The 21,560-nt window shown below is 47.8% G+C and overlaps 2 protein-coding genes across 2 annotated transcripts in view; one reads left to right on the forward strand and one right to left on the reverse strand.

Moving 5' to 3' along the window:
* Positions 1-486: 486 nt before the first annotated feature.
* Positions 487-13,132, reverse strand: nmd3 (NMD3 ribosome export adaptor). Its single transcript, XM_083679931.1, has 16 exons — positions 13,065-13,132; positions 11,969-12,041; positions 11,471-11,605; positions 10,481-10,577; positions 9,938-10,018; positions 8,557-8,685; positions 8,047-8,137; positions 7,177-7,255; positions 6,273-6,369; positions 5,319-5,436; positions 4,011-4,156; positions 3,334-3,446; positions 2,897-2,969; positions 2,546-2,652; positions 1,482-1,552; positions 487-1,068 (listed from the first exon to the last, which is right to left on the reverse strand). Exons 2-16 carry the CDS (start codon positions 12,010-12,012, stop codon positions 935-937), a joined length of 1,515 nt encoding a protein of 504 aa, XP_083536057.1. The 5' UTR covers positions 12,013-12,041; positions 13,065-13,132; the 3' UTR covers positions 487-934.
* Positions 13,133-14,165: 1,033 nt separating this feature from the next.
* ppm1lb (protein phosphatase, Mg2+/Mn2+ dependent, 1Lb) overlaps positions 14,166-21,560 on the forward strand; it is a 32,250-nt gene continuing 24,855 nt past the window's right edge. The window contains exon 1 of the mRNA XM_083680741.1: positions 14,166-15,031. Within this exon, the coding sequence (XP_083536867.1) occupies positions 14,633-15,031 (399 nt within the window). The 5' untranslated portion in view covers positions 14,166-14,632. The remainder of the gene's footprint in view (positions 15,032-21,560) is intronic.

The following is a 21,560-nucleotide window of genomic DNA, read 5'->3' on the forward strand; positions in this document are numbered from 1 at the left end:
CGTGGGCATTTACACCAATACGGTGCTTTTCAATGGAGGGTGGAGGGAAGTGGCGTGGGGTGCCCAGGCCGGCATGGGTTGGAATCCGGCCTATGCCCTGCTGACATACCCTCCCCTCCTGTCTTTATCTACTGTCTCTGTCCAATAAAAACTGAAACAAATACGAGAGTGGGACTTAAAAAAAAATGTGTGGAGGAAGTGGATCATCTGTATTGGGATGTGTGGATCATCAAACAACATTGACCTAAGTAGGACCAAAGGTCCCTCTAGTGGTGAACTTCAATCCATGTAACAGGCTTTGGTGTGTGGGTGCGAGTATGTGTGTGTGTGTGTGTGTAAGTGTAAGTGTCCTTTCCACTGCTGTGCTACAGAGCAGAACGACACTGAAGCAGGTCATTCAAAGAATCAAAACCCCAACATCACACAGCGGCTCAGAGCCAGGAAGGGGCCTTTCAACAGAGCAAGTCAAAGAGTTCCAGACAGATGGTGTGTGACCAGGCTGATCCTTTATTGAATACACTACAGCACTCCGTTTCTAAAACCACCACAAGCAGCCTGCTCTAGGGGGGTGGACACAGGAAGGGGACACTGCCCAGAGTGGGCGGTGCCTACAACTATGTATGATCTCAGCTTCTTCAGAGGTGCCCAGCTGCAGCACTTCCTGTGCCTGTTGTTAGGGGGGGGGACTGTAAGCACACGTTGGTGATACCGGGACTGGACTGATCAGTCATTGTGTCCAAGTAAGCAGGGCTCTGATTGGTGTAATCCATCATTACGTTGACGTAAGCACGGCTGTGATTGGTCAAAACCAGTCAGTCATCACCTTCTTATTCTACCATTCCCGATAGGACTGATCAGTCGTTATATTGATGTTAGTAGGACTCTGATTAGACCAAGTAGTCACCGCAATTGATACAAGCAGGGTCCTGATTGGTTACTCGGTCATCATGTCGGCTCCCGCCCCCCCGGTGGCGTCTGATAGGCTGAGGTCCTCCAGCATCTCCATGAGGGAGATCCTGGGAGCGCCCTCGTCATCCGTGTCACTCTCCACGGGCATCTTAGACGTATCTACAACAACAAACAACAACAACTCAATACAACACAGTTGAATTACGGAGTCACTCTTTAACAAAGCTATTGGAGGCAGAACATTTGAGGCCTAAAGGGAAACAGACCAATAGAACAGGCACAGGAGAGAAGACAGCCAAGTACTACCAGAAGTACTACCAGAAGTACTACCAGAAGTACTACCAGAAGTGGACAACATTTGCTGTTGCCCTATGCTCCAGCCGGCGCTAAAGAGATGGATGGGTGGGTGGGTGGATGGATGGATGGATGGGTAGGTGGGTGGGAGGATGGATGGATGGGTGGGTGGGTGGGAGGGATGGATGGGTGGGTGGGTGGGAGGGATGGATGGATGGATGGAAAAGTGAGTGAGTGAACAAGCTCAGGGTTACAGGTATAGAGGCTGCTCTACTGACCTCTGAAGATGTTGACGTTCTTCCTGAGGGCTTCGTCCTCCTCCAGATCCTCCAGGAAGTCTTGGTATTGCCTGGGAGGAGCAGCAACAGAGTTTAACATTAGAAATAACCACATCAACACTGTTCACGCGTCCATCAGGGGACTCTCTCTCCTCTCTTCCCCTCACTTGACCTACTCTCCTCAGCTTGCTGTTAAACCTGCCTTGCCCTCTCACATCTCTAGGGATGCTGTGGTAGAAACGAAAAGGTCAATGGCAAACATGAACACTACTGTTAAAGGGCCAACCTGGGATTAAAAAACAACAACAAAGCGGTCACCCGTCACTTTTTGCTGAGGGATGGGGCTGGAGAAGTGTAACTACCCTCAAATTCAGAGACAGAGCTTTGGATGCAAGGACTGACCACCCATGAGATCAAAATGATAGTTGTAACCATGTTTTGAAGCTATATAGTGTTTGTTTACAATTATATTGTTTATAAACTATGGCGTAAAACAACCTTATATCTGTATTATATAACCTTCTTCAAGAATCATGGGCTATGAATCATTCATTTAAAAGCCCCAAAAATGTATGTACCCATCCCTGATAGCCCCTTTAAAATCTGTCTTTTTTCGTAAAAAGAAAAGGGAGGTGAATGGAGTTTCCCCTCCACTACATCCCCGATCTCTTCCCTCTCTTCTCCCTCCACCACCCCTCTATTCCCCCTCCATTCCTCGTTCCTCCCTACATCCCTGATCTCTTCCCTCCATTCCCCCTCCACCATCCCTCCACTCCCCCCTCCACCACCCCTCTATTCTCCCTCCACCATCCCTCCATTCCCCCTCCACTCTCCCCTCCACCATCCCTCTATTCTCCCTCCACCATCCCTCCATTCCCCCTCCACTCTCCCCTCCACCATCCCTCTATTCCCCCCTCCACCACCCCTTTATTCTCCCTCCAGCATCCCTCCACTCCCCCCTCCACCATCCCTCCATTCCCCCTCCACTCTCCCCTCCACCATCCCTCTATTCCCCCCTCCACCACCCCTCTCTTCCTCCTCCACCATCCCTCGTTCCTCCCCACCTCTCGTCGTCCGTGTCCATGCCCTCCTTGTCGATCTCCAGCTCCTTCAGTTTCCAGTTCCTGCGCTTGGCTCTCTTGCTGCGGTCGTAGCTCTTCTTGATCAGGACCTGAGGGGGCGTAGGAATCATGTGACTAAACAGCATCCCATCAGGGATTAAACACATCAACATGATACAGCAGAGGCGTAGACTCAGTACCGGAAGTTACCACTAGAGGTCACTGTCATACAATTCAGACAGGAGTGCACGCGCAAACACACACACACACACACACACACACACACACACACACACACACACACACACACACACACACACACACACACACACACACACACAGTTTCTTTCTTACCACATCAGGAACATGTTCTCGTTTAATCTTATCCAGGTTGTCGTCATTGACATTTGAATTGGCAAAGTCAAAGCTAGAAGGGGAGGGGGAGAGGAAAAAAGATTACTAAAGATCATGTGTATCTTCACTGGACAGGCATTTTCAGGACATTTTGAAACCACTCCAAGTTGTCCATTTAGTACCATGGCTAACAGCCCAGATACCTACCCCTGAACCAGGTCACCCACCATGACTAACAGCCCCAGATACCTACCCCTGAACCAGGTCACCCACCATGACTAACAGCCCCAGATACCTACCCCTGAACCAGGTCACCCACCATGACTAACAGCCCCAGATACCTACCCCTGAACCAGGTCACCCACCATGACTAACAGCCCCAGATACCTACCCCTGAACCAGGTCACCCACCATGACTAACAGCCCCAGATACCTACCCCTGAACCAGGTCTCCTATGTTGAGCAGGTGGCCCAGGTGGGTGCGGCAGTGGTACTGCTGGGCTGTGTCCATCTCTGATGTCTTCTGCACCCACACCTCTGCCAGGGTGTGCTGAAATCATACACACACACACACACACACACGTTACCCCAAAGGTAGTAAGTAGAAAACTGATCTCTCTCTCTCTCTCACACACACAGTGATCTAACCCCAAAACCCATTCCCTTTTCCATTTAAAACAAACACTCCCATGTGTTCCTAACGTCTCTAATCTGATGGGCAGGTTCAAGAAAAACGTCCAGTATTGATTTTTCTCTTCAAAGAAAAGAGCAATGTTCCCCATAATTCAACCTCTTTTTCATTACGGTCACGAACACAAAAAAAACCTGCAGACAGGCTGCATCAATCGAAACAATCTCCCTCGCCAAGACACACACACACACACACACAATGTTCTTCTGACATGGTGTAAGGGCAAGTAGGCACGCACAGACAGCCTCGCACACACGCACACACACACGCACACGCACACAGCGTCTGGTCTCTACATGTGTGTATGACTTGCGTCCCGGGTAGTCAGGTCCAACTGTCAGGTTCTTCTTGAACATTCCGCATCGCGTCTACATCCCTCACCCTTCCCTACCGACGCCCCTCCCCTCCCCCCTTCAGACGCACCTTATTGGACCTCAGGCCAGCTCCCGCCCCGAGCTTCTGGTTCCTGATGACGTCGATGTCCATGACGATGAACTCCTCCAGTTGCCGTGGGCTACCGAGGCTGTGGAAGGGGTTACGCCAGTACGTGGCCCCGTCAACCTCAGCGACTGTCGGGAGGGACGAGAGGAATATGAGTCCAAATGGAGTCAACCTGTGGCTTAGAGAGAGGTCCAGACCTTCTAGCTTGATTGGACTCCTCAAAAAGGGCACGCATACAGACACACTCACACAGACATACACACTCACACAGACAGACAGACAGACACACCCACACACGCATACAGACACACCCACACACGCATACAGACACACTCACACACACGCGCACGCGCACACACACACACACACACACACACACACACACACACACACACACAGACACAGACAGACACAGACAGACAAACAAACTCACGCACACACAGATTTATTTCCAGTGATTTCCCCTGCCTGCTGCAGTCCAGTGATTTGGCTAGCACGGGTCATTACTCTGCCTAGAGGCCAAGGCCGTGACAGGCAGTCGACAGTTCCTTTCTGGAGCTAAAATAACCCTGCCTTTGAACACTAACTTAAAACGTGTGCAATTGTCTTTCAAAATGTCAGAGCGAGGGAATGCATCTACAAAACACCACACACACACACACACAGATAGAGACACACACACACACACACACACACACAATGCATCAAGCCTAATTATCCTGAAAGCAGGAAAACATCCTGAAAAATAATCCTGAATGTCACACGTGTGCCTAAAAGCGACACAAAAGTGTGGTCGCCATGTGTGGAGTTTCAAGTGATTCAGAGCAGAGGGCAGCTGTGGAGAGGGAGAGGCTGTGAGGAGCAGCATGTGGTGGACAGACAGACAGACAGACAGACAGACAGAGTAAACTGTCCTGGGGTCAGTTTGGTACAACAGAGGGAATCAGTCCAGTGGGATAAAACAAGCACATTCCAGCAGTCTGAGTTGAAACGTGAGGCAGATGGTGAACTTTTGGTGCTTTACGTTTAGATTACACGTATTGTGTGCGCACACACACACACACACACACACACACACACACACAGACACAGACACAGACACAGACGCGCGCGCGCGCACACACACACGTGTAGACAGACAGACGCGCGCACACACACACACACGTGTAGACAGACAGACAGACGCGCACACACACACACACACACACGTGTAGACAGACAGACAGACAGACAGACAGACAGACAGACAGACAGACACACACACACACACACACACACGGGACTACTCACTCTGCAGGGTGTTAGGGTCGATGAGGTGGATGGTGCTGGTGACGCGGACACACACACACACCTGGCCAAAGTTCCCCAGGCTCTGGGCAAGGCGTGGCGACAGGCACACCACGTTGTCCTGGGCAACGGGACGACAGACAACAACCATCAGAGTGAGGTCACGTTTACAAAACAAAAAAGCTCCCGACACCGATTTAATCTCCCCCACCCGAACCACAACAAGCGCATCTTGCAGGAGGGATTAGAATTGGCCCGGATCTGGGATTAACACTTCCAGCGTTCTAAAACAAATGGAATGTCACGACAGAATCCCTGATTGGCGGTTGGATCCAGCCAGCGCTTGGCTGCGTTCCATCGGGATGAATGGAAACCTCTGTCCTATGTGGGTGCAACAGAGGGCCGGGAGACGCCCCCACGTGTGGTCAGGAGACAAACATCCCTGCTTGGCTTGTGTATTTAGCCTGCAAGTCACAACGTATGATTTCATCTGTCTATTCCCCCTTAATCCCGTCGACGGGCGCTAACCTGCAGACGTTCCATTCGACTGAGGAGAAGCTCGAGTCCTGACCTCAATGTGTCTAGATTGATTTCGCTTTTCATCTGACAGTAAACCCCCCCCCCCCCAAAACAAAATCAGATAATGGTCTAAAAACAACATGTCATGGCAACAGAAGAGTTGTGTTTGTTTCCGTAACACAAGGGAATCAGTATGGTCCTGTTCTGGCCTTTTCCAGACAGGGAACAAGGCAGACGCCATGTTCAGAAAAGGTAGATTCCAGAATATTTTTAAGTGTGGGCCACCTAATTGGACAGATATCGTCAGGTCGCTTTGCTTCTCCTGTATTATCTCCCTTTGTTTTTGTCATTTACTTTGTTGTTATTTATTTGTCCTGTGAAGCTCACTGCATTGCAATTATGTACAAAATATGCAATACAAATAAAGTTTGACTGTACCTTGCAGACTGGTACAATCTCCACAGAGTAGGTGGACTTGTAGTTGTACGTGTTTGAGTGGATGTCGTGGGAGATGAGGCGCTGGGAGGTCTTAGACCTGTTTGAGAGAGAGAGAGGGGGGGGGGGGGAGAGAGAGAGAGAGAGAGAGAGAGAGAGAGAGGGAGAGAGACGGAGAGAGAGGGAATTTTGTTAGAAGAACGATCGTATCAAACTGGTCATCGTGTCTGTATCCAATCAAATGTTCAACATGTGTTATCTCTTCCAATAGATACCACTTGTGGTTGGTGTGGTCTCTCTCTGGTCTCACTCCAGCTCTCTATTACTGTTCTGACGCGTCAACATGTCCTCTTAGACATTACAGCAACCACTATGGGCGTTACGTTAACCACAGAGGGTTTAACCACAGACGGTTTAACCACACAGTGTGCAGTGAAGTGGCCTGTACTAGACGCTGAACTGAGGTCAGTTGTGTGTTCTCCTAAAAACGGTTAGCGGGGTTAACTTAGCGGTTAGCGACCGTGCCCAGATAAACAGAACACGAGTGTGATTTGAACTATCCCTTTAACGGTCAAGGTTAGGATAAGAGAGCCGAATAAACTGATCCTAGATCTGAGCCTACTGGTAACATACAGGGTTGGGGGTCAATGCCATTTCAATTTAGCAAGTGAATTGAATTCCAATGAGGTAATCGCAATAAAAAAGGCAATCAATCAGGCAAACGATTATTTGGCAAATTGTAACATCTGAGTTTATATCCCGATAGTTATTTATTTCCACACATTATCCAGTCAATTTGAAATTAGAGTTTCAAATCATTGAAATCATCCTGCTTTGCTGGAATTGAAATGGAATTTACCCCAACTCTGGTAACCTCGACCTCCGGTTCTGGTTGATTGGTTCTTACCTGCAGGGAACTGTGCACTGGAGGAAGTCCACCATCTTCTGAGCATGCTGCTTAGTGGCATAGTAGAAATCAATACCATCTGAGACGGGAGGAGAAGCATGTTTTAAATCATTGATATATCCATCACGGGCACACATTCCCCTCCGCGCGCGCACACAAATATGGCCGCCACATGTTGAAGGCTTCTAACAACAAAGATTTATCAAAGCTAATTTATATTTAACTGTCAAGAGGCCAACCTCTCCCTCACAACCCTGTCCAACAACGCCGGGCGGTGCTGCTGTCGATCCATCTCTCACTGTGTGTGTGTGTGTGTGCTTGCGTGCGTGTTGGAGCAACTACTTTGAGAAAATAGGAGTCAAGCTGTGTTGTTGGCATGGTTAATGGAATGCTCAACGTGATACCACCACACTGACTCGATGCACTCTACATGCCCTGCTAAAGCTCACACCAGGACAGCTGTATCAGGAGAATAATTACATCATGTCACAATATGCATTCATAGTTTATAGCCGGTTGCCTGATGAACAACATCACCCCAACAACAGATCTGTATGTTCTACTCCACCTCATTGACTTTCATTAATGGTGGTGGAACAACCCAACAACCCTTTAACCCACCAACTGCCAAAGAATTACTAAATACTCACCACCTAGAGGGCCAAGTGTTCTATGTGGTGTTTACCTAGCAACAACACTCTGATTGGCTACAAAATGAAACATCATAATTCATGGATTTTTAGGTGAATAAAGTCACCCTTGGTACTCTAGAATGTTGACAATGTGGGCGACTTCATCCACCCTCGGGACTAAAGGAGTTAAGACCTGGTGAACTGATGCAATGCATCCCTGTCATTCAGATCGACCCACCTTGCATTTCCTTGATGTTGAGGGCGTTCGTGTGGAGTTTGTGTTTGAGGATCAGCTGCTCCAGGTAGTAGAAGGTTTTCTTGTGAACAGTCTGTGGGAGATGAACACCGAACACCAGGTCAAGGCGACACACCACATAGAATCATTCTGATCACAGCATTTCAACAACATGCACCCTGCCTAAGAATACTGCAGTCTAAGATTTGGGGAGGAACTAAAAAACAGAACCCTCTTGAAAAGCATTCGAAAGCAGCCTGTGTCCCTGTGTAACCGAGTTGAGATGGTAAACTCACTCCTCAAGTTCAAATCCCCCCACCACCCGCGCTGTCGATTTGCTAGCTTTTCGATAGCGTAGCCGGTTTACATCGGGTATTTGAGGAGACGGTGGTCACATGTGTTGGCAAGCCAGAGGTCGCAAGTTCGAGACTCGGTCGGAGCAAAAATTTCCGGGCTGCTGTTTGCAACAACTTGACGTCTGTTTCGCCCGCTAAACTCCCTCTCCTTGCCTACCTTCTGTCTGACTTGCACCACAGAGTTCCAGAAGTCCTTGGCCTCGATTCGGTGGCAGTCATCACACATCTGGCCCTGGACGACAAACTCCACCACAAACACCTGCTGGAGGATGGCACCGTTCATCACCTGAAGGGGGCGAAGAAAAACACCAGACCCGTAAGTCTCAAAATAGTGAACCATCCCTTTAACGCTTAAAGCTCTGCCTATACAGAAGTGACTCCCAGAACTCCCACCTACCTACAGCGTGTTTCTAGACCCAGTCATGCAGTCCTAAACCACAACCCAAGCTAGCCGTTTATAAATGACTTTCAGTATTTCAGAGGTCCTCAATGAAAAAACTGCCCGAGCGGCACCATAGCAACCAACTGAAACGTTCTCTGCTGATCCAGCAGTGAGGTGCACCACAACTAAAAGCGGATTTGACCAATTCCATCCGAGGAACCTCAAGAGGTAACAAACTAGGTTAGGTCATTGATGTTTCTGTAGGTCTGGTGGTTCTCATACTGTACCCCCCCCCCCCCCCCCCAACAACCCTCCATTTTGGTACCCACTGACCAATGAGAGATTACTTCTCAGGGCAATGTGTTGCCATTGCAGTGCCATCTAAATGGCACCTAGCTAGATTCAGGATCACTGGTCACGCAAGCACACAGAAAGCTATTGAGGTGCAGACAATGGCGTGGCCCCCGAGGAGCCGAGGCACTCAGGTTCCCATTAAAGGTCAGCGAGCTGAGATGACAGCCACTGGCAAAACTGTTAATCTCCTGAGTCACTGCCCTGCTCTGAAACTAGCTCTCTCTCTCTCACACACACACACACACACACACACACACACACACACACACACACACACACACACGACAATGACTGTTCCTTTCCCACTGAAAAACCTCGTAGCTTGTGACACCGATGACTTTCTCTGTCCGTCAGTCTGACCCGGTGCTTGTCATGTACGTGTAGTGAAGACTGTACTGTACTTTTTCTTTTTTAGTTGTTGTCCTTTTTCCTCAAACAAAGAGCTCAAAATAATCCTCACAAGATTCCCACGAAAAAGACTTCCACGGAGAACTGTGGTCAGTTTGCGGTCACCTAGATAAAGACAACAACGGCGATTTTAACAGACTCGTCCTCCTTCTCCGGTTTCTAATCCTCGTTAATCCTTTGGACTAAATATCATACTCCCCCCCGCATCTTCCATCCTTCCCTTTCCTTCTCTACTCTCTCGTGGGAAGTAGATTGATCAAGGTGTCACATATTTTTGAGGGATTTCACAACATTCATATGAAAGCAGTGCTTTTGGAAAGTCAAACTATTTTGCTTTCAAAATCTGACATGCTGGGTTCATAAGACCAGGGCTTGGAGGTTGTCTCTGCCTCACCTCTTTCTGGATGGTCACCTTCAGCTTGATCCTCTTGGAGTGGGGCTCCGTCCACAGGAACCCAGCGTCGATCAGACGCACCTGGACGAAAAGAGGTCATAGGATGAGAGCCTGACTCCATTTTAGCCACAGCACCGTTCCAATAGTCTGAATGTACCCTTCTTTTGTTTGATGTTCTGACAGGGATACATAGAGTACATATTTCGTTGTCCTATCTAACATTCTATCTAACCTTTCAACTACCTAGCCATCATCCTTTCACCAGTCACTCCTGCTTTACTCAGTATAACCCATGCAGATTAACCTCTTCATTGTTTTGATCTTTCTATACCCCCCCCTCTCTCATTTATCCATCCTCCCTTTCATCTATCCATTCATCCATCTAGTAGGACAATGACATCACCTATCCAGTCTGGTCAAATCAATGGGAAAGACCGTTGTTAAGCAGTACTGGGGCATACGTTATGAACACAGGCATATAACAGTTGAATTGAAGACAAAAGTAGTCGTTCTAGCAGTTGGTAGAGTGGAGACGCTGCTCACTTTGGTCATTGACCCCTTGAGTTTCTTCAGACAGAGGGACAGCAGTTCCCTGGACTCCAGAGCACACTGAATCCAGGTGGTTGGCGGCTGCAAGTACCTGCACAGAGAAGGAGGAAGAGGAAGAGGAGGAGGAGGTGGAGGAGGAGGGGGAAGAGGAAGATGAGGAAGAGGAGAGAGGAGGAGGAGGAAGATGAGGAAGATGAGGAGGAAGAGGGAGAAGAGCAATCACTCATCTAAACCAACATTGGAGTATTGCACCATGTATAAAAGGCATCTGCAACTGACCAGTTTGTTAATGTAGAGCCTTATATCCCAATGGGGATGAAGAGAAGTAAGAGTCCCAGAAATAGCATTAAAACTCATGCAGCATTCATGTTACTCATTTAGTGCCGAGGGGGAATGAAGTCGCCCAAATTGTCAACATTCTAGAGTGCCAAGGGTGACTTTATTCACCAAAAAAGCATAAATGATGATGCTTCCTTTTGTAGCCAATCAAAGTGTTGTTGCTAGGTAAACACCACATAGAACACTTGGCACTCTAGGTGGTGAGTGTTCCGGGATTCTTTGGCAGTCTAACAAGCAGAACATGTAGAGATGCAACAATGAATCATTCACATAATACCTTCCTCCCTTTAGTCAAGTAAATCCGCTTTTAGTTATGGTGCACCTAACTGCTGGAACAATCTATAGAAACAAATTCTGGATGTTCTGGTGCCGCTTGGGCAATTTAGCATGTTAATTGAGGATCTCCTTGGTGAAAGATGTGACTGTTTCTCCTAATATTGTGGTTTCATATGATGTATTGATTTCTGTATTGAACTGTGTTGTATTTGTATGTGTTGTTTTGTTAGTGTGTAAATATTGTGGATAGGGTGCATCTGCAAAAGAGGCCCTAGCCTTTCATTTAACCGTTATAGGTTAAATTAAAGTAAGACAACAGTTAGAAAGCCTTGTGATGGACTGGGCAGGGAGCAGTGGGTCTAACAGTACCGTTCACACTGCTTGCAGAAGTGCACAGAGACTTGTTTCGGGATGCCCTCTGATATGTCCACGGTGGTGCGGAGGCAGGACACACACATGTTGGCAGGGTTGGGAGGGATGGGGATGCCACAGGTACAGCACAGGCTGGGGAGAGGAGATGATAGGTTACACCACAGCAACATTCACCTACTCAAACACTGTAGTTGAAACACTTCTTCATACTGAAACACATATTTACAACATTCTTGAGTACTGTCCCAGTGTTTCCCCCCAGATGTTTTCTTAGGCAGGGTAAAGAGGCCCATAAATCAGCATCCAGGGTTGCCATTACCAACATCTTCTATTGAGTTCTATGTAGGCCAAAAGGGGGCGGGGCTATTCAATGGTGCTATTCACAGACTAGTGAAAACCGATGGCTAGGAAAAAGCTGCTTATTTCACATTTGCTGTCCAGTTTAAGAGGAGAATGTTTTGACATTGCTAAATGAGTCTGATGAGTCATACTTACATGTTCCCCTGGCTGCTTGTGGCTGGAGCTTGCATATACTCCATGATCAACAACTTGGGTGTATCTGTAAGATCTAGATGAAGAGAGACCAAGTCAGTCGGATTCTTAGTAATGAAGCATAGACTGTGAACTCCTGAGTTGAGGTCAATTGGAATTTCAAATGCATAAATGCAAGAAGTAAATGACATTCAACTCATATTAACATAAAAGCGAATGTCATTTATGAGGCTAGAGTAGACCCCAAACCTGGTGAACGGAGTCTATAGTGACAGTATTCTAACAACTAATAAAAATGAAGTTCCAGAAGAAACTTTGTGGGCTTGCAAAGTGTTATTTTGGTAGTGGAAAAGGTTTAAAGATGTTTTGATAGATAGATTTGCTGGGTAGTTGAAAGAAAGTGAGATGGTCTTATTATTTTAGTGGATTAGATGGTTTGGTTGGTTGGATGGATGGATAGAATGTTAGATAGATAGGATGAGCCAGGGGTACTTCAGTGGAGTGGGTAGAGTTGGTTGATTGAGTGGTAGAGTTGGTTAATAGTTTTAAAGGTTTAATGGTTATCAGAACGCTTTAAATCAGGGTTGATAGATACCTAGAATGAACCTGGGGTAGCTCAGTGAAGTGGGTAGAGTTGGTTGGAGAACGGATGAGAGTTTTTGGAGTTAAAAAAAAAGTGAATCGTTGCTTAAGCAAGCCCACCTAATCAATGTCAGCAATCGGATGTCTACAGTGACGTATCTGACTGTGATCCACATGGGAGACCCTCACTACTTGGCAAGTTCGGATTTCAGAAATACAGCTGAATGAAGAAACAAGCTAACTAACTAACTATGTTTACAGTTAGTGTACATATCCGATTCATATTTAGTTAGCAAGTTTAGCTATATGTGAGATGGTAACGGTTACACTTCGAAGGGGAAGAGATTTAAATGGCAAACGAGCTAAGCTAGCTAGCCAACGCAGCTCACAACACTTGGAGTATCGTTGTCTGGATAATTTGCCGTGACAGTTATGGGACAACATACAACACACTTTGTTCAAAGCGTGGCCCTAATTTTATATAGTTCCATCTAACAAAAGGAAAACCAGTACTTACAGGTAATTTATTCCATCTACACGTTGTATGCCTCCACGTTTTCTCCAGCAGAGACTGGGAAGGGACGGATTGATGACGACACATGCCACTTCCGGATGGTAGAAGGACCCAACGAGCCGGGGACTCCTTCGCCTGAGTGCAGTAGCTTCAGAAACCATTCAAAGTCAATACAGTCTGAAGAAACCAACTTCTTTCCTTCAGAAATGACACGATTAGAAATATGTTCGAAAGATCCACATGGACTCGCGTGTATTATTTGAATGGTGTGAATAGTGGGGATAAAAAATACTGCAATATAAAGAAACGACTAGCTGTCACCATGATCACGTAAAATGTCTAAACATGACTGATTTGCATATCTCCAAAGAACACAATTGTGAAATAGAAGGGTTGGACATTAACTGATATGCTTTGTGTTAATCAATGTTAATGTAATTATTAATGTGCATCAATTATCCTCTTCCTTTTGTTTATCATCATCATCATCATCATCATCATCATCATCAATAGGCTACAAAGGGATGATATTACTGATTTGTTCAAATCAACATAGCATATCTAGTTATCTGGTTGTAGTGATCTGGTTTATAGTTATCTGGTTATAGTGATCTGGTTTATAGTTATCTGGTTATAGTGATCTGGTTTATAGTGATCTGGTTATAGTGATCTGGTTTATAGTGATCTGGTTTATAGTTATCTGGTTATAGTGATCTGGTTTATAGTGATGTGGTTTATAGTTATCTGGTTATAGTGATCTGGTTTATAGTTATCTGGTTATAGTGATCAAGTGACATTAGATGGCCCTCGGGGCTTGCCGTAATTTCAGGGAGTCTGTTTCAAACAGTCCACTCCGGGGGTGGTCATCGAACACCGGCCAATAAATTAGCCACACGTCTTTCATCTACGTGATTAACCCCAGCACAATGTTATATTTTAAACATAATATTCACAAGTGACATTTACCCTTTCGGTCTAAAAGGCGATGCATGTGTCCCTAAACAAGGATAAACAATCACACCTCACGTACTCGAAATGGGGCGGTCCGGTCCACGCATGGGTCCGGTGGAGCAAACCCCTGCATCGCCCACAGTTTGACAGAGCAGTATTTACAGCTGGGGATGTAGCGAAACATTTCAAGGCTGTAGTTTGCTTTCAAAGTCGCTAGAGTGGGGGGTGTCTCATCTCGTCAGCATATCTGCTTCACTCGGCTGGCGTAAGCGCATTCTCCCCCTCCGTGTAAGGTTGTGTGGTTCATACTATGGACAAGGGATCACCGCTGGTTCACTGCTGGGGCTTTGTGCTAGAGTGAGCCAGCCGGAGACCAGCGTCTCTCGCCCGGCTGTCAACCAAGACTGATCCGCTGTCTGCAAGACAGCCATTGTTACACACGTGTGCTGCTGCCAGCCGCTTTGGTGAATTCATTCAGGTTTCTACTTCATATAAATGTGTTGTGGTGTGAACCGTTCGGTGAATTTGGTTTCGCTGGTTACTCGTCTCGCAATCGAAAATGGACTGAGGTTTTTGGGGTAACGACAACAACAACCTGCCGTGATTTCTTGCTTGTATAAATGATAGAAGATACGATGACACTGTTGTCTCTTTTGGGTCGGATCATGCGTTATTTTCTGCTTAGACCAGAGACCTTGTTCCTGCTGTGCATAAGCCTGGCTCTGTGGAGTTACTTCTTCCACACGGACGAGGTGAAAACCATCGTCAAGTCCAGCCGGGATGCGGTCAAAATGGTTAAGGGGAAAGTGGCGGAGATTATGCAGAATGAAAAATTCGGGGGGCTCGACGTCCTGGACGCGGAGTTCTCCAAGACGTGGGAGTTCAAAAGCAACAATGTGGCGGTGTACTCCATCCAAGGCCGGCGAGATCACATGGAAGACCGCTTCGACGTGCTCACTGATATCGTGAACAAGAGTCATCCGTCTATATTTGGTATTTTCGATGGACACGGGGGAGAGGTAAGACGTAAGCAGGTGTATGTTTGGTTATTGCCTCGTTGTCTGTTCCGCTGTTGTGTGTTCTCTCTCCCTGTTACACTTGTAGGTATGCGATATGACATGTTTTAATGGTTATGAATCCCCCTTTTCTAAAAGCATAGGCCTGCTGTGAAGCAGTGCCAAGAGTATATATATATATATATATATATATATATACTATATATATATATATATATATATATATATATATATATATAATTTATGGTCTTTACAAGTTTTATAGACATAACAGGATTCTGTGGTATGTTGTTGATAAAGTCTTTAAACCGATTATAGAAAGTAAAAGCTTGCGGGGGAAAATGGGATTAAACTCGTTCCAACGTGTGGGTTGATAGAAGATTGATGTGACAGTGATCTGATAATTCCCAAGGAACCACATGAAGAATACTTCTGGTGTCACTTATAACTCACCCCAAGGCCCATCTCCTGGCACTATGATCACAGCCATATGTTCCTTGTTGTGGTCACAGACGGTAGAACTGGGCAGGTGCTGGTCTTTGACTCCATGACCGCGACCACCACAGTCACAGCGGTGGTTATTGTCAGTGGTGCAGCAGACACAACCGCTAATTTGACAGAAACTCATTACCTTGTCTCTCAGCCAGATGTCTCTATAGAGGAACACTGTGTCCATTCGCTGGTTAGTGTGTGTGTGTGCGCGCGTCTCATTCATTCATGTGTGTATGTATGTGTGTGTATGTGAGAAAGAGTGTGTGTGTGTGTGTGTGTGTGTGTGTGTGTGGCTCTTTAAGAGGCCATAGAGGTTCAGATGGGGTTATCGGTGGCAGGGGAACAACGCTGATGGATCATGATGTAAAGACAGGTCTGAATACTAACCTTGTCTCCCCGGGCCTGCAGCTGTGGCCGCGCAGGGCTGACAGCCCAGTATTGACGCTCTGGAGATACGTGAATAAACTCACTGACAAAATGCTTCCTGACAAGACTCCTTCCTGGCCCTCCCCCCCCCCCCCCCCCCCCCCCTTCACGCTGCCTCTCTCTCTCTTCTTTCCACTGACCCCCACCCTCCCTCTGTCTACTCCCTCCCCTCTCACTGGCCCCCTCACTACCTCTCATCCCGGTTCTCCTTCTTCCCTCCCCCTCTTTCCTCCCCTTTCCTCCTTCCTTCCTTCCATTCTTTCTGTCCCTGTCTCTCTCTCCCTGTCTGCCCCACCGGCTCCTTGACATTTCGATGGTTTTTCTCTCTCTCAACTAATTCTTTGTGTACCTTTCGTCCCCTCCCTCCCTCCCCCTGTCTCCCTCTCATCGTACCTGTCTGCCTTTCGAGGTGTGAGTAGGCTGTTCCCTAGCTGCTTGCACAGTGACCAAGCCTTCCTCACTCTGAATGAACTGGCATGTTAGCGGTCTGTATTCAAGCGGGCTTCTGAGCGAGCGCCCCGGTTCTTACCTCCTTTGTATTCGGCGCGTGGCCTCTCTTTCCTCGCTCCTTCCGTCGAAGCGATGAGTGATGATGGATTTGGTTCTCAAAACAAAACATACCTCATGGTTCGCTAACCCTAACCCGTCCTAACCCTAACCTGTCCTAACGCTAACCCTAACAGATAAACGCTGCAGGGAGTACACCAACCAGCACAGGGCACAGCCCCTTTACGACCACATCAAAGGGCCTCCCCTCAGCTCAGAAGTCAGGTTCGGAGTACAACAGGCTTCAAGTCAGGCGTTAGCTGGGCTAGCTTCCTTAGCCCTGTAATGTTTTTTCTTGTCTCCGTCTCCATTCTCACCAGGACCTCTTCTCTCTATTGCTTCTTCTGGTTCTACCCACTAGCCAATCTCCCCCTGCATACTTCATCTTGTCTTCTATCTCTCTTTCTTGCTCTCTCTTTCTCTCTCTCTCTCTCTTTCTGTCTCTCTCTCTCTCCTACCTTTTCACATGCTTAAGCTCTTTATGTCCTCCCTACATGCCCAAGGCACAAATGGGCTGCAAGTCTGTTGTTGTTGTTGTTGTTGTTGTTGTTATTACAAGGATCTCTCTACTACTCTGGCCTGATTGTGGTCTGTTGTTTTGAATACAGAGTTGGACTCCTCTGGTCTGAGGCAGGCTCAGAATGATAACATTCTAAATGCAGAGCCTAGAGATGGAGAGGAGCCATTCTCGTCCGAGTACATTCAGCTGTGGTGGAGCCAGCAACTCCCTTTTGACCAAAACTGGTCATCGGACCACTTTTCTTTCCCCCGCAGCGTGTTTGAGTTCCTTCCCTCCACAGAGGCTCAAAGCCCTTCTGCCGATCCAGCGTGTGTGGGAGAGGAGAGAGCGGAGAGAGGGAGAGAGGGAGAGCAAAGAGAAGAGTGGGAGAGGGAAAAAGAGAGGAGTGTTCACTGTTCCGATGCTCCGTGCTCATGTAGGCAAGGGATCCCCCCCCCTGCTGCTATGGCCATGGGCGACAATTTGTTGTGTTGTGTTCCCACGGCCTCTTCTGAAGTGTGTGTGTGTGTGAGAAACTGTTGCCAGACACAAGCTTTGGGGAAGGCGCTGCTACAGCTTTGTGATTTTATTGAATTGATTCTTGGCCCCCGGGTGGTGAGCGGATAAGCAGAGTGATGCTCTGTGGCCCAGGGCTATCGAAAGACTTGGTTCAGCTCAGCTCAGCGAATAGTCCTACTAACTATATGGCCATGCTGAGAGAGGGAGAGAGAGAGGGAGAGAGAGACGGAGAGAGGGAGAGAGAGAGAGAGAGAAAAACCCCAGCTGAGAGCCACCCTGACCTAGGCCCTGCCCTGCCCGTGACACTGGACTGGAACTAATCAGTTTACCCCCCAGATGATCTGCTCTCAACAAAGGACTGCAGCTGAGATACTGTACTCACACACACACACACACACACACTCTCTCTCTCTCTCTCTCTGTGTCACCTTGTTCAGTGGGAGCAGGCAGCTGACGCCAGCGCGGAGCTCCCAGCAGGAGTGCCTTCACTAGGGGCTGCAGGAGTCACTGAGGAGACATGGCCCCTTGGAGACGAGCCTATTCAGCTCCATTCATTCACCCACACCAAGTCATTCACCCAGAGAGAGGCAGGGGGGCAAACAGAGGCAGAGCCAACAACTCAGCACAGCAACCCATACCCCCCCCCCCCCCAACTCCCCCAACCCTCCCTCTCACAGCCCTAGAACCCCACAAGGAGAAGCCAAATGGAGGACTCAAAGAAGGGGGTACATTAGACAGAGCACAATAAAATATATAAAAAAAATAAAAACTTCTCCTTTTCTGTGCAGAAAGCAAACAGAGATCGGTACATTCAACTGACACACAACCTAAAGACGCCCGAAGGAGAGAAGAGCTCAAGGTGGTGTGTGTGTGTGTGTGTGTGTGTGTGTGTGTGTGTGTGTGTGTGTGTGTGTGTGTGTGTGTGTGTGTTTTTGTGTTTTTGTGTACTATCAGATACGCTGTGTGTGTGTGTGACCAAAATCTCCAAGTAAAGGTAATCTCATGGGACCATCAGTCCCAAAACACAACACCACATGGGGAGAAGTAGAAGCATCACGTTTCTGTTGTGAAACGTGAACCTTTCAGACGGGTCCATATTCTGTATGTCAGGGTTGGGGGGGGGGGGGGGGGCGTATGGCATGACTGTGGAATGGCTTGGGGGGTGAAGGAGGGGTGTAAGTCAGAGATCCTCGTCTCTACGGGATTTTTCATCACCTGTTCTCTCCCGTGCTTCTGCTCTTTCCACCTCGCATCAAGCCAGGGGCTGAAAACGGCATCAGCTTTCTCACCAAACGCAATAGAAATCGGCCCAGGAGAGAAATGGCCCCAGTGACGGAATTATTATTATTATTATTATTATTATTATTATATTCTCTTTTGATGTCATTGTTTATCTGATGTACTGTTCACTTCCTTTTATGAAGCGTCTTTGGGTCTTAGAAAAGCGCGAAATAAAAATGTGATGGTTTATTATTATTATTATTATTGTTATTAGAGTCATTTCAGAGGGATGCTTCTGATGCTTTGGGGGGTGGCGGTTCAGGAAGTGACATCGTCTGAGACAGGTGTCTGGTCCTGATAGGGCGACTGGCATTTACCCGTCTGCATTGTCCTGCACTACAGGAGACCTGATAACACTGACTTCACTGCTGCAGGGTTTATGGTTCAGCTAACGACTGAATTTCTCTCTCTCTCTCTCTCTCACTCACTCACTCACTCACTCACTCACTCACTCACACACACACACACACACACTTTTTAAGTAATCCTCAAATGCAGAGACACTGCAATTAGTTACATGCTGATACTTTCATCTCCAGTGTGAGTGGGCTCAGAAGGGGTCCAGGCCCCCCCTCCACCACACACACACACACACACACACACACACACAAACCTACACACACAGCAGGGACAGCTGTACACCAGCACAAATGGAGAAGCAGGAGACGTGCAGACACACACACACACACACACTGTCTTGAAGACCAGCCAGCCTGCCAGTGGGAGATAACTGGTGAAGAGTTGATTCCCACGAGGACACATTAAGCACCTGTGTCTGCTACAGACACACTGGTGCCATTCTGCACCGGTAGCAGCCATATAGCCTACACTGTAACACACACACACACACACACACACACACGAGAGGATGCAGGTCAGCTAATATTAACTCACAATAGCGCTCTCTCAGCGATCCCCTTCTGAGTCTAAAGCCTGTCGCTCTCCCCCCCCCTCTCTCTCTCTCTCTCTCTCACACACACACACACACAGAGTCAAACGCAAACGGTGGCCTTTCTGCTGACAGAGGCCTTTACTGTGAGAGAGAGCAGGGAGAAGGTGAACTCCGTCGGTCGCTCCAAGGAGGAAAAAGAAGAAAAAAAAGACAGGATGAGGGAGAGAAAAAGAGGAGCCCCATTTTAAAAAGGTCAGCCTACTGTAGCGCTCTTTCCTGTCATCACTCTTCCCTCGCTCTCTCTCCCCCTTTTCCTCTCCTCTCCTCTCCCCTCCTCTTTCAGAAACAGCTTCTCTGGACCCACGCATCCCCACTGCTCATTTAAACCACACTTTAGAAGAGCGATAGAGCGAGGGAGAGGAAACGTCGGGGAAAAAAGGGGAAATCCCCTCCGTCTGATCTCATCCCCTCTCTCTGCTCTCATCCCCTCATCCCTGCTCTCATCCCCTCCGTCTGATCTCATCCCCTCTCTCTGCTCTCATCCCCTCATCCCTGCTCTCATCCCCTCCGTCTGATCTCATCCCCTCTCTCTGCTCTCATCCCCTCATCCCTGCTCTCATCCCCTCCGTCTGATCTCATCCCCTCTCTCTGCTCTCATCCCCTCATCCCTGCTCTCATCCCCTCCGTCTGATCTCATCCCCTCTCTCTGCTCTCATCCCCTCATCCCTGCTCTCATCCCCTCCGTCTGATCTCATCCCCTCTCTCTGCTCTCATCCCTGATCTCATCCCCTCTGTCCATTCAGAGAAGAAGACCAAGAACAGGTTATAATAAGACCAAGAACAGGTTATAATAAGACCAAGAACAGGTTATGAGAAGACCAAGAACAGGTTTTGTATGATAAGCTAAAATGGGAGAGTTGTAAAATGTATTTTCTCGGACGTCTTTTTGTGGATGGAAACCATGCAGAGCTCCAGCCGAGTATCAGACAGACCCTTGTTTTTTTTTTTTTATTTTTTTTTTTTTATTCTTTACCCAGACTCCCCTGAGTGTTGTTATCTTAAAGACAATCTCCCTGAAGAGAATCACCAGGGCTGTCGCCATGACGTCGCTGTCCCTGGTGAATACCAATGAGGAACAGATGCTCAGTATTACCTATATACACGCAGAAGCATCCGGCGCAGGAAGAAGATAGCGTGTTATTCACACTTACAGAGTAGTGAATCTCTTAATGTATCTCCCACGGACCTTACATCCCGAGACAATACTCAATACTCAAGTGTTGTGGGAGGCTGGTGGAGGTAGAAATCGAAGGATGTCTGTGCTTCTTCTGCCTGCTGGTTAAAGGCCTCTAATGCTGCTCAGCTGACTGGCCTACAGGACCCACTCTCAGTGTGGACATGCTCACATTCTGTACATAGGGAAGACCACACTGTATGAAAAGTGTGTGTGTGTGTGTGTGTGTGTTAGGGGTGTGATGGTTTGTGGGTTTTACCCGTCCTGTTCAGAGCATGGTACATGGCCAAACAAGCCCATAGGCCTGCTGATACAGAGTGATTTAGTTTGTTTTCTGTTGAACTGAAACGTTCCCCAAAAACCGAGGTCGAAACGGAACCGTGGGCTTGGTGAACCCCCCCGCCCCTGTCTGTGTGTGTGTGTGTGTGTGTCCTGGTTCAGTCCTGGCAGTGGGGAGAACAGGAGAAGAATGTTGGCAGAGTGGGGGGATAGAGTCGCAGCTGCTGTGTCTGTGTGTTAGTGGTGGACTGTAGACGTGTGTGTGTGTGTGTGTGTGTGATGATCACTAGCCTGCGAGTGTGTCCCAGCTGCCACCGCTCCTCTGTCCTCATTGGCCAGCTGGCTAGGGAGGCGCAACCAAAAT

This window comes from Argentina silus (assembly GCF_951799395.1).
Source record: "Argentina silus genome assembly, chromosome: 11".
Lineage (NCBI taxonomy): Eukaryota > Metazoa > Chordata > Actinopteri > Argentiniformes > Argentinidae > Argentina > Argentina silus.